At 49.8% G+C, this 16,588-nt stretch overlaps 1 protein-coding gene across 34 annotated transcripts in view; it reads left to right on the top strand.

The window, feature by feature from the left end:
• MADD (MAP kinase activating death domain) overlaps positions 1-16,233 on the top strand; it is a gene marked incomplete at both ends in the record, with an annotated part of 34,004 nt that extends 17,771 nt beyond the window's left edge. For 14 of the 34 annotated variants that reach the window (XM_084241731.1, XM_084241728.1, XM_084241727.1 and 11 more), the window contains 10 exons: positions 2,567-2,675; positions 2,952-3,014; positions 3,247-3,367; positions 3,476-3,581; positions 4,778-4,888; positions 6,536-6,643; positions 11,050-11,214; positions 11,433-11,505; positions 11,604-11,710; positions 15,731-15,754. In XM_084241731.1, the coding sequence (XP_084097857.1) occupies positions 2,567-2,675; positions 2,952-3,014; positions 3,247-3,367; positions 3,476-3,581; positions 4,778-4,888; positions 6,536-6,643; positions 11,050-11,214; positions 11,433-11,505; positions 11,604-11,710; positions 15,731-15,754 (987 nt within the window). Of the gene's footprint in view, positions 1-2,566; positions 2,676-2,951; positions 3,015-3,246; positions 3,368-3,475; positions 3,582-4,777; positions 4,889-6,535; positions 6,644-11,049; positions 11,215-11,432; positions 11,506-11,603; positions 11,711-13,599; positions 13,609-13,789; positions 13,860-15,730; positions 15,778-16,128 lie in introns of those variants that run through there. The other 20 variants (XM_084241736.1, XM_084241707.1, XM_084241705.1 and 17 more) reach the window with 5 other exon arrangements.
• Between the last annotated feature and the right edge of the window lie 355 nt (positions 16,234-16,588).

Raw genomic sequence — 16,588 nt, 5'->3', positions numbered from 1 at the left:
CAATGGAAGGAAGGGGGGTTAGAAAAGAAAGGTTAGGAGGCAGTGGAAGGAAAAGAGGAAGTAAGGTATGGCGGTCCTACATGGGGCTTTAAATGTTCATAGCTTTTTTCAGAGTCTCTCTTTTTTTTTTAAGATTTATTTATTTATGCATACAAGAGCTGGGTGCAGGCCAGAGGTGCGAGGGGTGAGAGGATTCACCAGAGACAGAATGGAGAACAGAACAAGCCAATCTACTGAAATACACTGCTGAGGGGAGTAGCAGGCGAGACAGGAGGGGTCTGCTGCGCCATGTGGTTCACCTCCCTGGCCGGGGATCGAACTCATGCTGCAGTGGCTACGGATAGCTTCATAGTGCTGACACTTAATCTCTTGCACCACCAGGGAGGCTCCTTGTTTCAGAGTCTCTTGACTCCATAACCCAGGGCTTTTAGAACCCTCTCCTGAATCATTGATGAATTATGCTTCCCACACGTTCAGTAAGGGCTTTGAATCCTATGTAGCAGCAACCCCCATGTTAAAATGAGACACAGGGTACCTCCGTGGCAATATCAGGACCATCGCAGCCATCATTGCAGTTTACCTAATTCTGTGGACTTTCAGGTTCAGGTTTTTTTCTCATCCCTGCTCTTTATATGTTGCGTCTTAAAATAACATTTCTTTTTTGTATATTCCTGATGTTATTTGAAGTTTTCATTCATTACTAAGCAGCAATTATGTGAGTTACTAAGTGACAGATTCTATGCTAAAGAAACAGGGGTAAATAAGGCATGGTTCCCAGGTCAGGAAGTTTGATTTTGGGTGTTGCTGTGGCTAATCTCTTCTGACAGGTGAGGGGAGCAGAGCCTTGGGAAAAAAAGAACTTGCCTTGCTTCACACAATAAGTCAACGATCAGTTGGAATTAAGTTAATTCTTTTTATTTCATGCCTTTGACATTTTATCAATAGTACAGACATACTTCTAAGGCTGTCAGCTCTCTGGGCTTTTGCCACTTCATTGGAGCTGAGAAAGATGATCTTTACAGGAGCCCATAGGTCCTTATCTTTGGTCTGAAAGAAGAATGGAAGATAAAATTTAAATGAGCTGCATTATTTAACCTTGGTGATCATTCCCATCCCAGGGTCTTCTGTTTATGTGTTTCTAATAGAGCAAGTGACATCCCAGAATTAAGATAGGGAACAAGATCAAGCAGAGCCATTCCAGTTAGTGAGCTTTAACTCCCAGAGTGTAAACAGACCATTTTATTTATTTATTATTTTTTAAGATAGATTTATTTATGCATACAAGAACTGGAATACAGGCCAGAGGTGGAGGGGCGGGTTGAGAGGATTCACCAGAGACAGAGCGGGGAACAGAACAGGCAGAGCAACTGAAATACAATGCTGAGGGGAGCAGCAGGCAAGTCAGGAGAGGTCTGCTGTGCCATGTGGGTAGCTCCCTGGTCAGGGATTGAACTCGCACTGCAGTGGCTGCGGACAGCCCCATAGGTTGCTTCCCAACCACTTGCGCCACCAGGGAGGCCCCTAAACAGACAATTTTAACAAGTCTTTGCACCTCTTATTCTGAGGTCAGGACACACGGGAGTAGCATTCTTGCAGGAAGCCACTCAGCCAGGCACAACCTTTCATGCCACCTTCCTGGGACACATCTTACTTGTCCCATGCCAGTGGATAAGGGTTCTTTGCACAGTTGAGCTGCCAAGAACAGTTACCTAAATTTCTTGGCTCAGAAGAGCCTAATTTAGAAACAAGTGACATTAAGTCGGTGTGCTTCATTGAGCAAAAATATTGAGGGTGAACCAGGAGATTGGCATTTAGACACACTAGTAGTTAGTATTTGCCTGATAACCTTTATCAGTTGCTTCTCTGATTATGCTGTTCCAGGGGTTGTGAAATGGGTATAAAACCTACCTCTTACCTAGTTGAAAATCTAAAATTAAAAAAAAGAAAAGAACAGAATGTCCAATGTTGCAGAATTAGTGCTATTTCTAAGGGGCAGGTATTTCTAAGAAATGATGGGAAAGAGGAAATTAATATTTGTCCAGCACTAACCATGTGCCAGGCATTGTTGAGTGCTCTATGTGTATTTTCTAATTTAATCCTTGTAACAGTCCTCTGAGGGTGGCCCTAACCTTCCTTTTACCATAGGGGAAAGTGAGACTCAGAGAAGCAAAGCTTCATGCCTAAGATTGCACGGCTAGTAAGAGGAGGCAGCTGACCCTTGGGCAATCTGCCTTCAAGCCCAGCGTTCCCTCTGCTGTGTCACGCTGCGGCAGGGAAGTGGCCTGATTTTTTTTTTTCTGAACAGAGTCTTAATAGAGACAAATGAAGTAAAGATAAGTCAAAGTGGACACTTGACTTATGACTTAGAAAGTGATAACAGAAAGCAGGACTATCAGATTGGCTTCTGGTCAAATCCTTGAGGCAAGCAGAGTAGCAAAAGCAGGGCTACTGGGGTATAGGTTGCGAGTAGATGGAAATGGGTGTGTGAGCCTCTAAATGAGCTGCTTGGTTTATTTTGCTCCTACTTGTTGGCACCTCGGGGAACTGACCTATCACTTCTCTGTAGGGTAAAGCCCATAGCTTGAAGCCAAGCGTCAAGGAGAAGCTGGTGAGCAGCCCAGTTCGCTCTTCCGAAGATGTAAGCCAGCGAGTCTATCTCTATGAGGGACTCCTAGGTGAGAAACAGACTGGGAAGGCCCTTGCACTGGAAGAAAGCTGTGCTCAGCCGGGCACCAGGTAGCACTGGACAGCCGCTGCTTGGCTCCGCCGCTCTCAGTGCTGCTGTTCAAGGGTATTTTTGTATCTGAAGCAGGCGACTTACCGGGTCTGGGGAAAGCAGTGGGTGAGGACTAGAGAGAGCCAAATTTTGGTCTTAATCAACAGCCTCTGCTTTCTGTCTTCCTTTCTTCCCTTTCTTGCTACCGTGGTCCTTCCTGCTCACAAATTGGCAGGAAGGGACAAAGGATCGATGTGGGACCAGTTAGAGGATGCTGCTATGGAGACCTTTTCTATAAGTAACCACCTTTCTTTGCGTGCTGTGTTCGTCCTGCCATCTCGGGAGGGACTGGGCCTCACTGGAGGCAGCTGGGGCTGGTGGCAGGAACGTTAGGTCTGGGTGGGGAGACTGGTTTCCTTTGCTGTGGCATTTGTAATGACTCCCTTTTATTTGGTGGTTTACTCTTTCTTTTGGTTTTGTAGCTTTATTCCTTATATGTTAAACCCCTAAAACACCTCTGTTGTACACAGGCAAAGAGCGTTCTACTTTATGGGACCAAATGCAGTTCTGGGAGGATGCGTTCTTAGATGCTGTGATGTTGGAGAGAGAGGGCATGGGCATGGACCAGGGGCCCCAGGAAATGATTGACAGGTAGGAGGGAGGCTTAGGGAGCCCAGGGAAAGTGCCGATTCAGCCTCCGCCTGGCTGGCCCTGGGAGCTGCCACCCTGGGGCTGACTTGTCCCTGGCTTCCTGCTCAGATACCTGTCCTTGGGGGAACATGACCGGAAGCGCCTGGAGGATGATGAAGATCGCTTGCTGGCCACGCTTTTGCACAACCTCATCTCCTACATGCTGCTGATGAAGGTAGAGTCGATTTTGCTCACGCCCAGCCACTGTGATGATGGCCGGGCAAAGCTCATCCCTTTGTTCTGGGGCAGCTGGAAAGCTGTTAGGGCAGCTCACTAATTCTCTCTTCCTGAGTGACAGGCTGAGGCCTCTCTGCAGTGCAACATGATCCACTTATCTGAAACTTCCAGGGGGCTGTGCTAAGGGATGCTGTAAAAGTGACTGAAATTCCATACCAGTTGTTTATTTTGAGGTTTTTAAAAATCAATTTATTTTTATCCGAGGTGACATTGGGGTACCCCCATCAGGTATCACCACCATAGTCCATCCACCACCAACTCTCCCATACTCCATTTTATTTGGAGTTCTAATTGCACTGCCTATGCTGAATAGTTTCAGGATGGCAGTAGAGCTTCCCACAGAAAACAGCAGAAAAAATTTTTTTTTCTGAGTAGTAGGTTCTCAAACCTCAGAAAGAATACACAGAATTCACTTCTCTGCACTAGCCCTTTATCAGAGAATTTTCTATACATGTAAAAGAGCTTTCCATTACAATAATAATGGAAGGCTCTAGTTAAACTTGGTTGTACTTGGTTTTTATAGCTGTGGGTGAAGTACGTTACCCAACAAGAGTCCTGCTCAGAAAGGGAGCCTAAGTTTGGGGTTGGTGGGGAGAAGAGAAGAGAAGAGAAGAGAGTGAGGCCCTGTGTTTCCCGCCTGCTCTCCAGCCTCTCTGAATGTAAAGGCATGATTGGACCAAAGGCAGAGAGTGCCCTGCGGGCCCACTTGGTCTGTCTCCTTTTCTGCTGTAAGCCGCGTTCTTCTCTGTTGAGCAGAAGAACCAGGGACACCAGGGGTACCAGGTAGCTCAGGTTGGGAAATTGTCTCAGCTGCACCTAGTCTGGAATGTCGCTACTCTGAGTCATTGATTCTGAATGACACATTGAGGTGTTTTCAGGGCCCCTTTGAGGGTAACTCCCTTGGTATTGTCGGGGGTAGGGAGGACGTGTCCCCTGAGCACCAGTGCGCTTGAGACAGACCTGCTCTCAGAGCCACTTTCTGCGAGGCAGAGCCCACTGGCAGGACTCACAGTTGGATGTTCCTCTCACGCTCCAATCCCACGTCTCAGATAGCAGGAGGCTGACTTGTGCCTTCCCTCTACCTTGGTGAGGGGACAGCAGCTCCCTGGTTAAGACCCTGTCTGGGCTCTCCAGGTAAACAAGAACGACATCCGGAAGAAGGTGAGGCGCCTGATGGGGAAGTCGCACATCGGGCTCATGTACAGCCAGCAAATCAATGAAGTGCTCGATCAGCTGGCGGACCTGGTAAGCCCACTGGATTGTGCCTTTGGCTGCCCTTCCCCCATCCTTTTCAGTCACTCTGCCTCAGGTCTTGAGGCCTAATGCACAGGCTTCCCCACGGGTCATTTCTTGGCTTATATGTTTTCACAACAAGGTGTTAACCCTCCGTTCAGCGATGGCGGCCTCGGTGCTAAGTCAGTCTGTGGGCTCCTGAGGATGCACAGAAGACTGTTTTCATCAAAATACTGAAGTGTTTGACCTTTTCTCTGGGCTGACATTGGCGCTGCTGGTGCGAGTGGGTTGGAGTGAAACCACCGGCACTTCAACACAGTGAAGGCAGCACCCCAAACCTTCCTCCACTGCCATCCTCACCTCTGCACACTCACAGTTTAAAAAAAAACAAACAAAAAACAAGCCACTTTCACTTGTGAATGTCCTTGATGAAGCCTTTGAAATCATTAATTTTATAAAATATCAATCAATGATTAGACATCTTTTTTACATTCTGTGTGACATAATGAAAACTACTTAGCATGTCTACTGCAAACCAAAACATGGTTGTTTCACGGAAAAATGGTTGCGACAGTTTGACTAGCAAGGTGAACTGACAGCTTTGCTCATGGGCCTTCATTTTTACTGAGAAGAATGATTAACAAGTTATGGTTAATTCTGAGCAGGTCTTTGGTAGACATTTGTCTAAATAAAATAAGCCCGGTTGCCAGTGATGAGATTCAAGCTTTTACATGAAAGTGGGAACTTTGGAAGGCCTTTGAACTGGAAGCTTCCTAGTGTTAAGACTTCTCTAATGAGATCAATGGTGATGAGATCAGTGAATGTGATTTTTTGATGGTGTGAGATGAAATGTGTCAACATTTGGGAGAGCTGTACTACTACGTCAGCCAGTATTTCCCAGATGACCAATGTGTGAGTTGAAAAGTTTACTCAAGTATGAGAAAAAAGATCCACTCAAAATGTAAGGCAGACAAATGGGCCTTAATGCAGAGCACAAAATGTTAATGATGTTTGCAGATTCCACATTGCAACTAACTTGAAGAAACTGCTGCTGTTAGAGTTTTAGTACAATATGAAAAGGAGAATATGCCTCATTTTCTGGAAAGGCTATAAAAATACTCCTCCCCTTTCCAAATACATATCTGGGAGGCCAGATTCTATTTATACACCTCAGTCAAAGCAACATATCACAGCAGATCGACTGCAGAGGCAGATATGAGAATTCAGCTATTTTTTTCAAATCAAGTCAGACATTAAAGGATGCCACTCTTACTTTTTCTTTTAGGAAATACGATTATTTGATCAAAAATATGTTATTGATAGTATCATGTGATTGACTTATTAATGAATTATTAATTTTAAAATTACTTTGAAATAATACTTTCAAAAGAAAACAATTCTCTGTTTTAATTCATAGAATGTAAATATCTATACATTTAACCCACGTAGATATGAACTTCCTGGCATTGTCAGTAATTTTTAAGAGGTTACAGGAGTCCTGAGAACAAAAATTGTGAGAACACATACCTGGACCAGCGACCAGTAGATGATCCTCTCAAGGGAACTGATAGGAATTTATTGCTGTCTAGGGGGTTCTTGGCCCAGAGTGCTCTGGGGGACGGGTGTGTGTATGTCCCTCAAAGACTTCTCTTTCTTCAGAATGGGCGAGACCTCTCTATCCGTTCCAGTGGCAGCCGGCACATGAAGAAGCAGACTTTTGTGGTGCATGCCGGGACAGACACAAACGGCGACATCTTTTTCATGGAGGTAGGTACCAGCTGATGCTAGGAGCCCAGAGGAACAGTTGAGAGTCGTAAGAGACTCCTAGAACTGATGCCAGAATATTTTTCCCCTTTATCTCATTCATCTTTATGATCCAGTTATGATTAAATCATCAGTCTCTTATACAAATAAGAGACTATAACAGATGGTTTCCCATCATTTTTTCTATGTATGTTGAATAGACGATACAGTCATAATGTCCTTAAGTAGACTTTCAAGGTCACACCCTGATTCTTTGCCCTATCACTCAATTTCCCATCCACTTCATCCCTTCCACCTGTAGATAATCACTTTTATTGGTTTCTTTTGTTCTTCCAGTGGTTTTTAAAATACAAACAACAAAACTTGAATATAAATTCTTATTTTTCTCCTTATAGAAATGTAGCACATCTTATCCACTGCTCTGTATCTTGTTTTTTTTTTTCCCATTAAACATATCCTGGAGATCTTCTGTATCAGTTCAGAAAGAACGTTCTTGTTCTTTTTACTACTGCAGAGTGTCTCACCACCATAATTATTTAACTAATCAGTGTTTATTTAACTAATCTTGGATTTCTTCCATATTTTTGCTGTCGCATGTAGTGCCACTAGGAATGAGGCTTCGTTGTGTACATGTGTAGGTATATCTATGAATTCCCAGAAGTGGAATTGCTGGTTCAAGAGGGAAATGCATTTGTAACTTAGCTTGATGTGACTCTGCAGTTCTCTTAAAATAGTCTTCCTCCCACTTTGCCATTTATTCTTTTGAGGAAATTTAGCCTATGGATTAACTCATGTTCTAGATTTTCTGCTGATTGCATCTCTTCTGCTGATTGCATCTCTATCACTTGTAATTCTCAGAAACTAGTAATTCAGTCTGGAAGTTTGATCGGTTTCAGATTCAGTATTTTTAAAAAATTTTTTTTGAAAGATTTATTTTTTATTTATTTATACATACAAGAGCTGGGGTATAGGCCAAAGGTGTGGGAGGTGGTGAGAAGATTCATCAGAGACAGAGTGGGGAGCAAAAGAGGTGGATCTACTGAAATACACTGCTGAGGGGAGCAGTGGGTGAGACATGGAGAGGTCTGCTGAGTCATGTGGGTAGCTCCCTGGCAGTGGTTGCCAACAGCTTCATAGTGCTGAGACTTAACTCCTTGCACCACCAGAGAGGCCCCTCAGATTCAGTATTTTGGCAAGAATACTTCCTAGATAGTGCTGTGGATTTCCTGTTGTGTCTGTCCTCATGGTCAGGGGGTTCAGAAGCGGGAGCCTGATCTGTCCACTGTAAAGTTCCTCATCGGTGTGCTGCTGCATATGTTATTTTTTGCCATGCAGAATTGTTTCACTTTTATGTTGTTGAATTAATCAGCTTTATGTGTTATGTAGTTGAATTTATGGCTTTTGGATTTGCAGTTATAGTTATCAATAGAAAAACCCTTCCCCGGGATTGTAAAGGAAATTGGCCATCTTTTCTTCATCTCTGTGTTTTTAATTCTAAAATGGACCTCCTGGGGGTGGGAATTGTATGGGGATCATAACTAAAATGAAACTGCATACACAATGCAAAAATGAAAAATGATGTAAGAATATATAAAATAAATTAATTTATTAAAAAAGTAAATAAAATGAACCTCCTCTAAGTAATTGTAGGAGCCAAATACAACTCCTATATACAGTAGCAAAAATAATTATTACAACTTTGGTTTAGTTGAGTTTGGTTTTTACATTCACAGCTTCTTGAACAGGTGGTTTATCAAACGGGCATGAGGTTCTGCTCTGAAGCAGAAATGTACATGCTAACGTCACCTTGAAGCTTTAGAATTTGGCTGGACATCTCAGAGCTGAGAGTAACTAGGACATCTGCAGTGAGGTGGCAGTGATTCTTGTCCTGTCCTTTTCCTTTAAAAAAAATCTGTCTCTCCAGAAGATTCCTTAAAAGAAAGGACTCACCCTCACCCCTGTGAGGGGGTGCCTCATTGAAGGTGTTGGAATACAGGAGGGCTCCATCGCCTCCTAGCTGCCCCTCCTTTGAGATGCTGCTGTCCCCAACAGTAAGTGCCAGCTACTGGGAGGTTAACTGATGCATCTTTTTCAGAGTGCAGTCTCCTTGCTGGACTGCAATTGGCAAAGACTTTAAACTTATCTTTATTGCCGTTTGTTGTCATTACCAAAGTACAATATGCAGTACAAATTGCAGACCACATAGAAATAAAGTAAAAAGTGAAAGATTCCCTTCACTTTCTTCCAGTGCCATGTCTCAGAGGTAAGCGCTGTTAAAGAGTTGGTGTGACTCCTTTCAGATTTAAAAAAATGCATATTTGTATAAATGCAACTTAAGGGAATTTTGTCTTAGGTTGAGAAAAAGTGATATCAAACTGCAAATATTATTATATAATTTTTTTCCCGCTTAATGTATCGCAGATGTCTTTCCATAGCCACAAATTATATATAAATGACTCTATTTTTGAAATGAATGCTCAGCTATTGGGTGTTACAAGGATGTGACATTTATCTTACCGCTGCCTCCCACTGTTTTGTTTCATTAAGCAATGTTTCATTGACTATCCTTGAACAAATCTTTTTACACTCACATGAGAATTTCTGTAGAATAGATTGTTAGCATAAAATTTCTGAATGAAGCTTATAATGCATTTAAAATTTTGATAGATTCTGCCAAATTGCCATCCCCAGAACTATATCAGTTTATGGCCCCCTCAATGCTCAAGGCAGGGGTTACACATTATCCTCATCCTCCTTCTGGCCTAGAAGTCACCTGCTCTCCCAAATACCTGCCCCCTCCTTTACACAGTGTGCTTACAGGATTATAAAAGGGGAGTCGCATTTTCCATTTTCCATGTGACGAGAACCGCAGGCTAAACTCAGCTTCCAGTTCCTTCTCTGCTGCTTTGTTCTTTCTCTTCATAAAACTTTCAGAACTCTAGCAGGCTCTTAGGTGGTCAGTCTGGTCTGTTCCTTATTTATCCACCTAGTATTTATGAAGCACATGTTACATACTAGGTGCTCTGCTGAGAGTGGGGTCACAGCAGAGAAGAAGGGGTATATGGTATCCAGGGCCCTTACAGGGTTGACAAGTTCATGGGGAAGTAGATAACTGAACAAACTGGGTCGTGAAGTGTGATGCACGAGAGGATGTCCGGGAGGCAGGTATTAGGGGAACACACTAGTGAGGGGCTCAGAGCCATGGGCGACAACTCAAAAGTGACCTTTGCGCTTAGGCTTGAAGGGAAAACGGGAGTTAATGACCAGAGTGGAGGAGGGGAAGAGGGTTCGGGGTTATTTGTGGTAGGGAGTGTGGGACTCAACGTGCGTTAGAGGCCAGAGGAGCCTCCTTCAGGCTCAGGAGGTAGGTGGGTAGCGATGCCACTTGCTCAGGGGGTGGAGGAGAAGTTTGCCCAGGGGGAGATCACGTTCAGATTTGCACATGAGAGGTTTGAGGTGCTACCTATGAGACATCCAGATAGAGAGAGATTCTGGAACTCAGGAAGACAGGTCTCCCTTGGAGAAAGATTTGAGGATTGTCAACAGAGTCGTGATAACTATTACTCTATGTCTTGTATTGTTGAAATGCTAGCAGCTGACTCTAGGGTGTTTTCTTATGCATCTGACTTTGCTCTGAGTATTTTACGTCCACTAACATGTTTTGTCTTCGCCTCCTCTCCATGAGGTTGTTCCTGTCCTCATCTTGCACGTAAGGAAATGTAGATGCAGGTTAACTCACTTAAGGTGACCCGGCCTAGTAAGGGCCCAGCTCTCATCTAAACCAGGGCGGCGTTGAGCCTGGCCCTGTGCTCTTAGCCCCTGTGCTGTTGACAGTGTCCTCGTAGTTGGACAGACGGGACAGACGGGGGGCAAGCGGGAGAAGAGGCGGGGGACTTTGCCTTCTAAGTTCTATCTCCTATATTGTATAATCCTTTCGCAGTAGCACCCGCCACGTGTCACTTGCGTAATTAATTATTTTTTAAGATTTACACAGATTTAGGGCCAAGCCAGGGTTAGAAAATGCTGTGGTTCTATTTTTTCTCCTTGGGCAGGTCTGCTACCGTCCCCTGCCTCTGCCCTTGTCCTTGTCCACAGAGGTGATCCCTAAGGTGGTAAGGTGGGGGCGTGAGCTATCTCTCCTCTGAGTACTTTCCAGAACACAGACGAGATGGTAAAACACTGAAGGGAACAGCCTCCTTTGGGGCCCACATGCTCCGGTCGGTGGCGCCGGTTCTTTCATTAAGCCGGTGCGCAGTGACGTCCAGCAGTTCAGGGTCTGTGTGTCCACCTGAGGGCGACTGAGAGCCCAGGGCAGAAAGCCTGCAGCGGGGCTGCTGCCAGGAGGGCACCTCCTCCTCTCCAGGCAGCCGGGTGGGGAGCGGGAGGAACATGCGGCTGCGCCCCTGCAGGTGTGCGACGACTGCGTGGTGCTGCGCAGCAACATCGGGACAGTATATGAGCGCTGGTGGTACGAGAAGCTCATCAACATGACCTACTGTCCCAAGACCAAGGTGCTGTGCTTGTGGCGTCGCAATGGCTCCGAGACGCAGCTCAACAAGTTCTACACTAAGAAGGTGCCCGTGAATGTCGCTTGGGTGGGGGGCGCGTGGGGAGGGCCAAGCGTGGAGTCTCGCAGGAAGGTTACAATTCCCAAATCTGCAGCCGAGCCCCGCTTTGGCCTCCAGCTCCTGTGTGGGGTGTGGAGGCCGCTCTGGCCCAGGCCCGCCCAGCCGTGGTGGCGCAGAGGGCGGGACTCTGCGAGGCTCCCTGACAGGCCGCTCTCCCCACGCAGTGTCGGGAGCTGTACTACTGCGTGAAGGACAGCATGGAGCGCGCCGCCGCCCGCCAGCAGAGCATCAAGCCCGGTGAGGCGCCATCCCTGAGCCACTGCCGGGGCGGGCGAGGACGCGGGGCTGTGGGACGCCCCCTCCCCAGGAGCTGATAGCCTCCCCCCTCGCGACAGGACCTGAGCTGGGTGGCGAGTTCCCCGTGCAGGACATGAAGACCGGCGAGGGGGGCTTGCTGCAGGTCACCCTGGAAGGGATCAATCTCAAGTTCATGCACAACCAGGTGGGTGCAAGGGGCTGCACAGGGCTTTCCTGGCCCTGTTCCATCTGCAGTAGGATCAGTGTCCAGGCCCCCAGCACTTTCCCAGTGAGCATGAGAGAGGGTCTCTGGGGCTCGTGGTGGGACTGGAACAGCTGGACCGAGAAGTCAGGGGGGAGGGCGCAGTGAGGTGGGCGCCCCCTTGATGCCGCAGCAGGGGGCCTCGCAGGAGGCCAGGCAATCCAGGGGCCCGGGCGGCGGGGCCGCCTCCACCTTAGACTCAGCGCAGTGTGAGTGGGAGCGTCTCCTGGCCCTTGTGGCAGCGTCCGCCTCCCTCCTCCCAGGGTGTGCTTTGCTGGTGGTTGTGCTTTGAGAGTCTAGACCAGCTCATCTGCTCGCGTGTTTCCAGTGTGGGTGGCGCTTGTGTGCGCGTGTGAGTAGCTTGTGCCTGTTCTGTCCGGAGTGGGTGTGTTTATTTGCCTTATTCTCCTGCTGATTCTTCTTCCCATTCTCTTCCTCTGAGTGTTCCCACTCTGTGCCCTGCTCCACAGGCCCCACTCCCCTTTTTTTGATTGGGGAGCATCTCAAGATACATCTCTCCCTCCTTGTGATTCCACCTTAGATGCTGACTTTTTTTTCTCTCTCTCTTGGTCTTTTAACACAGTGTTACTTTTTCTCTCAGTGGACATCCCTTAAGCTAATTCCTTTCTGAGGCCAGCGCATCATCCCAGGTCCGTTCCCAGTTCTGACTCTTCACACAAGTGCCTTCCCTCCCCGCCCCCGGGTCCCGCTCCTTGAGGCCCTGAGCCAGCACCGTGTGTGTGTGTGCACAGCCCCTGGCCCGGAGGCAGAGGCATGGGGAGGTGACCATCTGGACCTGTGGCCTTCCCCCTCCACTGGCCATTTTAGTGCCCCGTCTTTCAGGAATCTAGTGGGCAGCTCTGGTGTGATGGGAAGCAGCTGCCCAGGTGTCCTGGCAGGATACTGCTACGTGGTCTATTTAGGAGCTTAGAGTTAGACCAAAGAGGAGTTCACTTAAGTACTTTTCTGGGCCATGAAGGTGCTGGCACTCTTTGGGGAGCAGGCTTCTGCCCATTTCAGTGCTGTGGCTTCCTCGGTGCCTCACCTTCTGCAGAGATCTGGCGAAACAGCACCCAGATGCCCTGCCCTTTTCCAGGTCGGCCCGCAATGCAGTCCCTTTAGCCTGACCACACCTGTAACCTCAAAAAGCAGGTACAGACTGGTCTGTAGTTTCAGGCTTTGCCCCTAGGAGGACTCCTCCCAAGCAGGGGAGTCAGCCCGACTGATCATGAGATAATGGCTTTGGGGTCCGTCTTCTGCCACACACCAGTCAGTGGAGTTGGGGCGGCACAGGACGCTCGCTGGAGTCCTGCCTGCGGGGTAACACATGGGAAAGGCGCGGTCTTTGGAGTCAGGGCCACTTGGATCGGAAGCCCAGCTTCATTATTCATGAGTAAACAAGCGTGCTGAGCCTCAGTGTCCGCCGCTCTACAGCGAGGGTAACGCAGCACCCCGGGCCACGTAGATGTAGGAATCACACGTGGTACTTGCAGAACTCCTAGTCGGTGCTCACAGTGGTGGGTGTGATCACCACGCACTTCTTGGGAGAGCCTGGATCCTGGTGCAAGGAAGATACCGACACCTCCCACCCCACGGGCAGTCTGAGGGGAGCTTTGCACCCGTGCCAGCCCTCTGCGCCGGAGGAGGATGCATGGAAGGGTAGAGAGCTGATGGGCTGAATGGGCAACCCCAGGGGCACCGTGTCCTACAAGCGCTGCCCCCGGCCACAGGGTACGGGCGGGCAGCCCAGGCCAGCAGAGGGGCCTTTGGGGTGGGTTTGACCATTAAAACTAACGCCTTCATTTCTCTCCCATGCTTTCTCCTCCGGCCAGGAGCGGAAGGTACATGCCCTTTCTGCTATCTTCGCTTCTCAGCACTCTGGAGTTGTGTGTGTGTGTGGATTCTTCTGTCGGCCCTTTGGGAAATAGGTTTTCTGTGGGGGGGAGGGGCTGTAGCTGGGAGTGGGCTTTGTGGGGCCCTGGAGGAGCCTCTGGGCCTTACCCGTCCCTCCCTCTCTTGCAGGTTTTCATAGAGCTGAATCACATTAAAAAGTGCAATACAGTTCGAGGCGTCTTTGTCCTGGAGGAATTTGGTAATTACACTATTTTGCTCTTAGGTCTGGACTCACATGGCAGTAACTCAAACCTCGGAGCTCCAGAGGAGGGGCTAGAGGCAGAAAGAAGAAGAACCCCTGCAGAGAGGTCAAGAGGGGCAGGAGCCATGCTAGGGAAGGAGAGGGAAGGAAGGGCAGCGCTGAGCTGAGGAAGGGAAGGAGAGAGACGAGACAGACGGTGGCTGCTAGGATATGGGCCTCAGAAAGGCAAGTGGCCTCAGCCGGTTAGCGTTCAGCCGCGGTGCTCAAAAGGCTCGGCGAACCAGCGCCATTTTCCCTTGCTTGGCCAGCCAGTGATCAGAAAGTTCTGGGGCAGAGCAGCCGGGCCACCCCAAGCTCTGCTATGTCTTGTCGCCGCTGTGATCCCTCCGGCAGCTCAGTGCCCCGCACAGCCCTGGAGCCGCCTGGGCCTCCGCCAGCGCGCTAGAGGAGGGCGTGTGGCAGCACAGGCAGGTGCACTCTGAGGGCAGAGGAGCCTAGCGGGCCTCAGGGGCAGCCGGGGCAGCGGTAGGTGGACGCTGGGAGCCAGCCTGCCCAGCCACGCTGAGGAGTGGTCTAGGGTCCTCGCCCTGGGGCTTTGAGTTCCTGCTGTGTTTGTGCTTCATTCTTTTGTGCCCCTCATCGCTGCTATGAAAACCTTCGTTCTCCAGCAGGTAAAGTGACCTCGGCTCGCTCGTGCTGCCTCTCCTGGCCCTGCCTTGGGCCCGCAGCGGGTGGGGCGGGCTCCTTCAACCCAAGCAGCTGCTCACATCGCCAGTTTGTCTCTTCCTTTCTCTCCCGCCCTCTTCCTTCCCGCCCTCCCTCCGCCCTCACGTGCTGGCTCACTGCTCTCGAGTCTTCTCCCCGTGCGCGCCCTTCTCTCTTCTGCTAGAGAGAGATGTGGGGGGATCTTCCAACTCAAGAGAAGGACCTGGGTTTCTTGCTCTACCCTTGATGAGCTTGTTCCTTGTTAACCCTAGGTCCCCCTGGCCCCCCAGTACAAGTCTACCCCCCAATGGCCAGGAGAAGGTGTGGCCAACTCACATCCTACCTTTTTTGGCCCCCAGGGGGATGCCACGCCCCTCTGCTCCCAGTCTCCAGGGGACATGAGGATGACCGAGCCGGGGCCTTACTCTGTCCTCCAGCCAAGCAGAAGCCCTGCATGGCTGGGGCAGGGGTGACTCTTGGTCTTGCATTCTGGGCTGTGGACATGTGTGTATTTTGCCTGATGCTCCCTGTCACTTCTCCTGGGTGCTGTACTCGCCTGTCCTTTTGCTCGGTGTGTCTGCTCCAGAGCCCTCTGACGCTCTCCCTCACACAGGCAGGCCTGGGCCTCTCCTGCCACTCAGGGAAGGAAACGTACAGGTCTGGTGGGTTTAGTCTTCTGCTACCTCCTTATCCAGCCTCAGGACCCTCTGTGCAGGGCTGGGAGTGCAGGGAGTGTGCTTGCCACCACCAGCGTTGGGGGCTGGTGGCAGGGATGAGTGCTTGGCGCCCCAGCAAGGTGAGGCACAGGCTGGGGGCCACTCTCTTTTCCCCTCCCAATCTGGGAACACCTCCCTGGGAACTCCGCGGGGGTCCTGGACAGTAGCAGCGACCTGGCTGGTCTCGTGCTGGGGCTCTCACGGCCGTTGAGCCATGAGCCACCACTGCCTTCAGCTGAGGGGTCTGGCCCAGTCTCCTCTCAATCAGCAGGGGCAGGACCACCCTCCATGGCCTCTGCCCTGTCATAGCCTCAGCTGTTTAAGCCACTGGGAGAGGCCACTGAGGGGAACGGGGCCCTGGTGCCGGGCGCTGCCGCCTGGGGGAGCCTGGCACAATCGCTCTTAGTTTTGAACATTCTGTTTTGTCTCTTGCCCGTCCGGTTTTAGTTCCTGAAATTAAAGAAGTGGTGAGCCACAAGTACAAGACACCAATGGTGAGTCTGCTGCCCGACTCTGACCCACCAAAGCCTGCAGGGCTCCCTGGGGACCTTCGGAGAGCCGGGGGGGCGGGCCCGCCGAGGAGAGCTCAGGGTGAGGGGATTACAAACGGTTTGAGAGGCGAGTGTGTCTAGGTGGCAAAGACTCAACTGAAGCCGAAGCAAGTCTTCAGCCCTGGGGGGCAGAGACACCTCTTTGCCCCCCACCCGCAGTTCTGAGCTAGCTTGGGGCTCTTTAGCCCTGAGGCCTGAGCCCAGCTCAGGGCAGGCGTTCCCACCTGGCAGATCTCAACCCTGAAGACGGATGATCTCGTCAGGTTGACCTTTGTGGTTTTCTCTCCCCTCTAGGCCCATGAGATCTGCTACTCTGTGTTGTGTCTCTTCTCGTATGTGGCTGCAGTTCGTAGCAGTGAGGAAGACCTCAGGACCCCACCCCGGCCCGTCTCTAGCTGATGGAGAGGCGTTGCGGCCCCCCGGCCCAGGGGGTGCTGCTGCCTCCTGCCTTCCCATGCACACGACCCTGCTGTGACTGAGTGGATGTGTGTGCGTATGTTCTCTGCAGGCCCCTCGTGGCTTGGTTGGTCCCTAGTTCCATGTCTCAGCGTGTCTTGGAGTATGTGTCACACAGCTGAGTTAGTCTCCGGCCCCTTCTCCTCCTCCATTCCAGAAGACCAGCGTACTGACCCCTCGGGGTCTGTGTGTGTCTTGTTTGTTGGGCCATTGGCTTCTAAGAACAGAGTCCAGGCCAGTGCGAGCCCAGTATTGCGTGTCCTTGAGACATTTGTGTTGTGATGCCTTGTCCCTGGTG

This window comes from Talpa europaea (assembly GCF_964194135.1).
Source record: "Talpa europaea genome assembly, chromosome: 1".
NCBI classification, from domain to species: Eukaryota; Metazoa; Chordata; class Mammalia; order Eulipotyphla; family Talpidae; genus Talpa; species Talpa europaea.
This window is presented reverse-complemented; position numbering and strand designations above follow the sequence as displayed.